General features: G+C 38.6%; 1 protein-coding gene across 1 annotated transcript; it reads left to right on the top strand.

Annotated features, from left to right (window-relative positions):
• Positions 1-1,248: 1,248 nt before the first annotated feature.
• LOC131465201 (5-hydroxytryptamine receptor 3A-like) lies at positions 1,249-8,289 on the top strand. The gene is made up of 9 exons (XM_058637628.1): positions 1,249-1,318; positions 3,531-3,694; positions 3,893-3,937; positions 4,075-4,184; positions 4,282-4,451; positions 4,588-4,748; positions 5,193-5,403; positions 6,836-7,126; positions 7,460-8,289. Exons 1-9 carry the CDS (start codon positions 1,273-1,275, stop codon positions 7,675-7,677), a joined length of 1,416 nt encoding a protein of 471 aa, XP_058493611.1. The 5' UTR covers positions 1,249-1,272; the 3' UTR covers positions 7,678-8,289.
• The last annotated feature ends 1,444 nt before the right edge of the window (positions 8,290-9,733 follow it).

The raw sequence follows: 9,733 nt of genomic DNA, 5'->3' as shown, positions 1-9,733 counted from the left end.
GTGCTCTCAGTATCTGTTCAGGACAAGGAGAAACTTAGATTAAAAACAATACCACAGATGATGGTTTGACTGGTTTTATTGAATTGTGTGACGCTGAGGCTTTGCCAAACCCAAATATTTCACATGGGGAATATGTGAGCTGAGAGACAACAAGATGGACAGGTTGTTCGGACTTTCCCTCACTTTTTCTTAAAATAACACTCTGGGAAATGCAACCTGCTGGGCTATCGTTTGAAATCTACAGAGTGCGATTTTAATCTGAGCAGAAACAACACCGACATTTGCAGCGTAATGAGGGTCGCAGTGGTTAGAACCGGTGGTTGAATCCAACATGGATAATAACCGTTGTGAATAAAACATGGGATTGTTTGTGGTCACATATCTGAGGAAGTGAAAGGATAATGAAAGGAAAGCATCGACACAGTCGTCCCAGTGATTCTCAGAGAATGAGCGATTTGAATGCAAGACATGTTACATTTCACTGCAAAGAAAAACAACACAGTTGTGTCAATCAGCAACAAAAATGCACAAGAACACACTGTATAAACTGTCCCTTTAAGCAGCGCAGACAGTCTGGATTTAGTTTAGTTTAGTTTAAATGTATGCATTATTTAAGAATAAATAAATGTAGTTCTCTCTGTCTCAGCCATTCATTAACCTAACCAAACCTCAGCACACGGACCAACAGCAACAGTGTACAACAGATTTGAACTCCCAGAGGTTGAGGTGTTGAAAAATAAAATGGGCGAGTGGTTACCAAAGGTGTTGAACAACAACTTCTTTGAGTGTCCATATTCCACGGTTGTGTGTGTTTTTCCACATCTGTTGATGTATATTCTTCTATCTATTCACAAGACTTTAAAAGCATATACTTTAGTTATTTTTTATCTGAAGCAAAAAATCCAGTTATCGATGCCCCAGTGGTTGCCTAATCAAAGATGAATTAAACCCTAAATGTTTTTACTCAAAACCATGTAGTATAGTGTATCTACATTTTAGCTCTTTGTACTTTCAAATTGTTGAGTCATTATGTGATTGGAACAGATCACACATTTTAAAAAAAACATATGGTTTTTGTACTTTTAGTTTAAGTTTGGGTCAGGGTTAGGATGAGGTTAGTGGTCGTGGCTCTGCTTAAATCTCTAGAGAATTAATGTTAGTCATTGCAGTCTCCCATTAAGTTGCACAAACATGTATACATGTATGTTCAGTGCCAGCAGGAGCCTCTCTTTGCACATGGTCACGTCGTTTGTTCCCTCAGAAACATCGAGCATGAGTCCAACTGTCGGCATCATCTCAGGTTTACTCCTAATGTCAGGTAACAATTCACCTTTTTATTACTGTGAGTAATTTGTATGTTATTTCTGTGAATAATAAGCAGCAATGTAATACTTACTGTAGTTTATTCTGTTAAGGTTCTAAATGAGCTTTACAATGCAATTAATGTCGCTTGAAAATCTTCATCTGTCATGTGTTCCATTATTAATCTGTCAGCTATTTTAGGCAGAGGGTCAAAATATATTATGCTGGAGGACACTTTCAAGGATTTTATTCCAGTGTTGAGAAACACAACAGATGTGCTATTCTCAATCTCTGGACTACAGTGTTATATAATCTCATGGCTAACCTCAGAATCTGAGACAAACTGATAATATACATGTTTAGATAATAAATGGATGCCTTTGTGACACGGTATCTATCAAATATCAGTTTCTTTATGCCTTACCATATCAAAATCATAAATTAAGTTTTACGCTTATGCAACCTTTGAAAAAAATAATGTTCTTGAAAATGGGATTTTGTTTGGTTTGTTTGTTTCTTTTGTTTAGTGTCACTGTGGAGCGTAAATCATGACAGCAGTCAGTTTACTTGGTCACAAAATAGTCAGGGGGTCAAAAAGACCAGAGATTCAGTCCAATGAGGCAAACAGATGCAAGAAACAGTAGGTTAGAATCCAGGGTCAGAACATAAAACAGGTCAGATCAGACAATAGAACTAAAGAACGCTGGAGACATAGGCATAAACACAAGACAAGGTAAGGAGGAGAAAGTGAGCCATTAGTTCCCCTATACTGTATGTGTGTATATATATATATATATATATATATATATATATATATATATATATATATATATATATATACATATATGCAGGTACATATATATATATATATATATATACATATATGCAGGTACATATATGCAGGTGAACAACAGCTGAAGGGAATGAGCAGACTGCGTGGAGTCTTTTACTCCCACTAATGTCCCATCCATATAGGTGCAGTTGAAAAAAACATGATTTGTCACCTTAAATTGATTAATTTGTTAACTCAACCTCAGTCCTGAAAAAAAAGTGGTGTCCAATGAAAAAAAAACTCAATTTAATATTTTAAATATAAAACGATATTTAAAGAATACTGATTCAAAGACAATGGGCTTCCACTGGCCATTTTAAAGACACCACCACCACCTGCTGGACTGCCACGGAAATACATCTACACAGCAAATTCTGGCCTTAAAATCAATTCAGTTGAGTGTACATGTGAGACCATTGAGTTGACTCGACTACTGAGTTAAGGTGAGTTGTGAGTTGATCTTTTACCTCTGTTCAGTTGTTAAACCTGTTCAAATAATAATAATAAAACAATAATGGGTTTTTTGTCCAGCATCAGCAACATTGTTCACACTGAAAAGAAAGAGGAACATGAACAGATGAATTGACATGGAAGAAGCTATATACACAACTATGCAGTGGCTTGAAAGATACTAAGAACCAATGTATGAACTTCAATATTTAGAATTTGTGATGTCTTGACAAACCTTATAAATATTGAGGTGGTGATCTGTTGCTCCTTTGACACCAATCGTCTCTGGCTACTTCCTTCCTGCTGGATATGCAGTGGAAGGACACAACAAGAGAAGTCATGTCACTGTCCCAAATGTGTAAATAACACAATTTGCCAAAGTCCAGCCACAAAAATCCGAGTTTAGAAGTAAAATGGCTCGCTTATACCTGGCCGAGGATGATGTCAGAGTGCCGTGCAACGCTACGTAGATGCAGAGAACACCAGGAGAAGTGTTGAATCTGGCTCTTCAACACCAAGTGAATGAACGCTGTTTGAATATTACACCACCAAAGATTATCCCTGAACACAAGCCGGAGTCCAGACATCAGCTGTGTGTGCCAAACAGAGGAAAACGGGTCAAAAATGTGTTCTAATGACAGTGTTTATAATTTCACTGGTTACTCTTTATGTAAATAAGGCAAAAAACACAATTACATGTTTTTCACAGAAACCACATCACATGCTACGTATATGCATTAACACAGTTGATATTATCAAAAAAAGACATGAAAAGCACTAAAAAAATGTTAATTTAAGTGTTATTATCCAAAGCTTGTCTTCTTCGTATAAATCTAGGAGATATTTTTCCTGATATTTAAGTCTTATTAAATACATTATTACATTACAGCTTTGATATATTTGAACCATTTACACGCCCCTAATATAATTGAGAATGTCCCTACAGTGTCTCTGTGTTGCAGTAAACTGCCTTGTAAAAAAGGTCACAGTGGTCCGACCTATGAGTCCATGCAAGCTGTGTTTGACCTGCAACCCTTCCGGCCAGCAGTGAACCTCAGCAATCCGACCATCACCAACATCTCCTTCACCCTGTATGCTGTTCTGGGAGTGGTGAGTGTGAAGATTACAGTTCGAACAAAAACACCAAGGTTCATGGGTGTTGTTAAGGAGGACATGAGGACAAGATGGAGGCAGATGATCCACTGTGGCGACCGCTAAAGGAAAAAGCCAAAAGAAGAAGAATTCCATTATTTGACTTGATGGGGAAGCTTTACAAAAGGTTTAACTGTTGTTTACTGTCATTTCTAGAATGAGAAGACCCAGATACTCACTACTTTCCTGTGGCTTAGGCTGGTAAGTAACATGGAAAGACACAATAATCGGGACAGGTAATCTGTAACCACAGCGCAAACAAGTATCAAGACTATAGGATAATGAACACATTCAATATTTCAGTTATATTTAACCACTCACGATCTAATTATTTGCAGTACTGGCATCACGAGTTCCTGATTTGGGATCCTGAGAACTGTGACGGTGTCACCAAGATTTCTCTCCCTGTGCAGAAACTCTGGTCACCTGACATTATTGTATATGAGTTGTAAGTACAACTTTATTTTTGTCTGAATGTGAATTCTGAAAGTGAGTCTCTGAAAGTGAGTCACTTGTTTTCATTCCTCCACTTGCGTCCTTCCCAGTGTGGACGATGATGTCTCCCAGGCTTGTCCTTATGTCTACGTCAACCACACGGGTCACATCCGCTGGGACAGGATGCTGCGGCTCGTCTCAGCTTGCAACCTGGAGATCTTCAGTTTTCCTTTTGATGTACAGAACTGCACATTCACATTTGGGTCCTACATGCACACCAGTAAGAAAAGCACTTACACAAACACACACGGCTGCAGTCAGACAAACTCAATCCAAAGCTGTGCTCAGCAGTGAGTCAGAACATTTGACTGAATACGGAATTACTTGTAAAGGTTGGTGATTTTTCCCTGTCACAGTAAAGGATGTAAGGGTCAGTCCAGCACTGACCTTTGCCGAGATCTCAGCAAACTCAAAGCGTTACCTGGAGGCCAGTGGAGAGTGGGAGCTGGTGGACATCCTGGGAGAGACATCCATTCTCCAGTTTGGAATTGACGAGTGGGACATCATCACCTTCTGGGTAAGAAAAATCTCATTACACATCGTATACTACTCTGAATTTGCATAAACATTCATTGTGACTATGTGTAACAATGTCAGGCTGATGGACGTGCTGCCCCCCTCAGCTGTTGGAGCTTCACAGAAAGTTAATTTCATGTCTTGATTCCCCACTCACATGTGTCAATTGTCATTTTCAACCACAACAAGCAGCTCAAGAAAACTAGTGTGCTAGAGCCGGTGAAGAGCCAGATGTTGGTCCTAACCAAAAACAAATGGACACAGTCTTAAATAAAACAAATAAAATAAACACAAAAGGCAAAATCAATCCAACATTATACATATAAACTAAATATACTACAACAAATACCCAAACTGGATAACTCACATATACATGTGTAGTCCAGGGCTCAGAGGTCATGACAGATGAAGCCATTCTATAACCATCGGGCTTCTTGTTCACCAGGTGGTCATCAAGCGGCGTCCAGTTCTCTATGTGGTAAACCTGCTCATCCCCAGCTCCTTCCTCATGCTCATCGACATCCTGTCCTTCTACCTGCCGCCCCACAGCGTCGACCGCGCCTCCTTCAAGATGACCCTCATCCTGGGATACACCGTGTTCCTGCTCATCATGAACGACCTGCTGCCCAGCACAGCAAACGGCACGCCCATCATAGGTCAGATGTGATGCCATGTAGAGCTGATGACGGACAGAGATGACAGAGATTAGAGTGTTTCCTTGTCCCTTTAATGGTGTTGTCATTAAGTCATTTCAACATGCCCAAACAACTCCAAATTATGTGTAGCCTGGCAAAAGTAGACTTAACAGCACAGGACACAGACAAACTTTTGGGGTCTTTATTCTGAACAGTAAATTGGTGTTCAGTTAAGAAGGAACAACAATGATAAGTTAAAAAAAACTGACATGCCTTACAATAGTGTCTCAAAAAATAAAATAAATCAAATAAACCCAGCACTGAGGATGGTTTAAGGTCTCAAAATATTGTCAAAGTTATCAGATGGGCCACAAACACATTTACTGTTCAATAACTCTGGCTGCTGCGCTACAACTTACAGTTACTAGGACTGAGTTCTTCTGTATGACCTTCCATTTTGTAGGCTAGTAACAAGAAAGTGCACAACTATAGTGTTGCTCTCTGTAACACACACAACAAACACAATTGACTATCTGCAATTTTACAATTTTTGATACCAGAATTTAACAATACCAGAATATGGAGCTGTTCAGGAGTGCTAACAGTGGTCACAGGACATTATTACAACATTGCAAATGGTGACTGTCTGTTCCCCAAATGGCCTGAGTAAGATCTACTGACATTGAACAAATACCATTAAAACCCCATCACAAAACGCAGGTTGTATAAATTCAAAATGACCAACATTTGATGCATTCGGGATGCAAAAGTGCCCTCTAGTGGTATTAATGAGCAATGTTTTCCCACCCGCCCACATATGTTGTGTTGCTGTAATATCTGTACATGTCTTGATGCCACACTGCTCCCAGTGTAATGTGTTGCTTGCCTTTTTTTTAACTTAATGTCATGGTTTCCATTAACATAGTGACTTTCAGCAAACGTAAATTACAGGATAATAGAATCTTCAACATAAGATCTAGCAAGTAGAAGAAGAAAAAGAAATTCTCCCCAGTTCATCTTGGTTTCTATTTACATTGAAGTTCATGTTATTGTCTTTCAAGCCAGTATCTTACCACAGATTTTCTGCATTTGCCCTATCATCGAGAACAGATTTTACAATATTATAAGAGGCATTAGGTAAATCATAAAGTTCAAATCTAAGATATACTTTAAATTCATTTAAAAAACAAAAACAAAACAATAAACATTGCTCTAAATTGAGAACATCTTTTTCAAAAGTTAAAGACAATCATGCACTCGGATCCAAGTTTCACTCACACAGATATTGGAAGGACCATTTTATACACTGTATATTAGTGAGTGACCGAGTAACGGAGAAACAGAAAACATTTATAAAGTGGATATTTATTTAATCCAAAACTGAAAACCAACCAAAAACATAACAGTTTTGGTCTAGTTTAAAATTTTCCCTCTGTCTTTTAATCCACTGCAGGTATCTATTTCTCCGTGTGTCTGGCTCTCATGGTCATCAGTCTACTGGAGACGGTCATCATTACCAGTGTCCTCCACCACAGCTCCCTGAAATATCAAGAGGTCCCAAACTGGGTGAGGATAGTCGTCCTCAAACATATAGCCACCCTCATCTGCTACCGCTGGCCGGAGGACGCCCAGCCTCCGTCTGCACCAAAGACAGACACACCTGAGAGTTCAAACGACAGCCCAGGCCTATGGATCGTCCAACCAGCCGAGCAGAGTTCTCCCCAGCACACGACCAATAATGAAGGTTATTAAAAAACAAGTCGCTGTACATCAAAGTGGTTTGTGTTTACATTTAGTGGCAAATGCAATTGTTCTAAAAAGCACATGTTTAATTTCCCAAAAAATGTTTCCTGATAGTTCTGGTAGTTCTGGTATAGACAATAGATTTGAAGGTTTAAGGTAAACAATGACTTTCACATGACAAATCTATTTTCACATTGTACATTATTTATTGAAATTATATGCATTAATCTATGAACAGTCAAAATGGTCTTCCTAGTTGGTCATCATTTCCGGTAGTTTGACTGTTAGGTTCTTGTCCTCATGTGATCCCGTCCATCATTGTTCCCCCTGACAGACACAGCGCCACTGACTGAACTGCAACAGATCTGTCAATACCTGGATGACCTCCGTGCTCACCTCACCTCGCTGCAGAAGGAGAACGAGCTGCAGAACCAGTGGTGTCATGTAGGGTATGTCCTGGACTTCCTGCTCTTTCGCATCTATCTGCTGCTCATAACCTGCTACGCCCTGGTCATCATCGCCATGTGGTGCGTCTGGATCAGCCAGTCCTGAACTACAGACCAGACCAGAGCTGGCACCAGTTCAGTCCAAGCCGTTTATGTAACTAGACCTGTCAATGTCTCACAGTCTGTTTCGGTAAAGTTAATTTATTGCTTTAAGCCAAACGGATTTGGGACAAGGAGTGTATTTGTCATCATAGATGACATCATAGATCATAGAAGAATATTTACTATTCACATGTGTCATTTTCTGCTGTTTATGAATACTCAGAGGTGGAAAGAGTATACTGAAATGTTTTACTCAAGTAAAAGTACCACTATTTTGATAAAATTTTACTTAAGTACAAGTAAAAGTGCTGGTCTAAAAATGTAAGTTAAAGTTAAAAAAAGTAGCCTGTTTAAAATGTAGTCAGAGTAGAAGTTACTTTTTTTAACACGGTTGTGATTTTTTCTTGTGTCATGCAAAAAGTTCAAGGGGACACAAATCTAACATAAATTGTCTTAAATTAAAGGCAAACCTTTACAACTTAAAGTGCTGACAAAATAAAATATGGAAACACATAATGTGTCAGTCAAAATGGGTCAAATGCTTTAACTTTCTCCTTATTTAGCTCCAATTCACCTGTCCTCATTATTCACTGCCAAAGTGTATTTAGTTATTTAAATTCAGGCCAACGTTTTTTTTTTTTACTTAGTAACGGATGTGATTTAGTGAAGTACAGTACTTCCAAAAACATACGTGAGTAAAAGTAAAATTATAAATTTTAGTACACAAGAACACAAACACCTAGTCAATTACAGTAACGCGAGTAAATGTGATTCTTTACTTTCCACCTCTGTAATTACACTGATGCCTTCTCTGTTAGTGAGTGTAATGAGTGTCTTTGTGTAACAATAAAAACATCAAAGGAAACCAAAAGTCTCTTAACAATTTCTGGGCTGTAAATAAACGATATTCAGAGAGCAAAACTTCTCCCCACTGACATCAACATTTGTGAATTGCAGTAAATTTCCCCCATAAATGACAAAAAAGGGTATTTATCCAAATAATCGTGGTCATGCGTGTAACCACTGTGCCGTCGGCGATGTTCAAAATGTCCTTGTGTTACAATACCTGGCTGTTGTTGTTTTCATTCCTCCAGTGAAGAAGAGCAACAGAGTCACAGTCTTCTTCAACCCATCTCCTAGAGGTTACTATTATTATTATCATCATTATTATCATATCATTATTAGGGGGCCAAAACAGTTGTTATCCTTTTATTAATTAATTATTATTATATCCATGGCTTTGCAGTCATTTTTGAGGGGGTTAACATGCAAAAAAGCGCTTGAAACTTTGCATGGAGGTCAGATCTGGCAACATGCGATGTTGGCATAGTTCCCGGACCCGTGCATTACTCAAGGGCTCTATAGTGTCCCCTAAGGTTTAAACAGAGACAAAATTGAGTTCCACTGAATTTCCCGAAACTTGGTGGGAAGATGTTACCAAGACGAACAAAATAGTTGACCGTAACCTTCGCCTCAATTCAACTGGAAGTCGGCCATTTTGCAATTTGCACCCTACGTAAATGAGCGACCTTGTCTGAGCGTGCTTGTCGTACCAACACAAAAACGTGCCAATTCGTACTAGTTATTAGTCAGTAAAATACAATTAGGGACATTTAATAAAAAACAGTGTGAGGCAACTACAGTGGCCATTGTATAGTATATCAACAATACCTCAGCGGAATGGAGGATGATGGGGGCAGTCATCGACCGCCTGTTGTTTGGCTTGTACATTGCCTTCATCTCGGTCAGCTTCATCATTATTGTTGCAATCAGGATGTGGAATAACTCCCACACAGCATGACCACCTTGCATCTTGGAAAAGTTTGATGGGGTTATTTTATATTTGATCAGGAAACAGTGAAGATATGATAAACTACCTTTCTATCTACCTAAATTATCTTTATTTATTGTATGTATTTATTTACTTCTTTTATCACTTTTAATCCTCTAAAAGGTTTAATTTGTTCACCACTCTTTTATCAACACTGGAATAAAATCCCTGAATGTGTATTAAAGATTAATAATGAAACAGACGACGGATGAAGAATTTCAAGCTTTTT

This window comes from Solea solea, chromosome 9 (genome assembly GCF_958295425.1).
Source record: "Solea solea chromosome 9, fSolSol10.1, whole genome shotgun sequence".
Classification (NCBI taxonomy): domain Eukaryota; kingdom Metazoa; phylum Chordata; class Actinopteri; order Pleuronectiformes; family Soleidae; genus Solea; species Solea solea.
The sequence above is the reverse complement of the archived record's forward strand: the minus strand, read 5'-3'. Positions and strand labels throughout refer to the sequence as shown.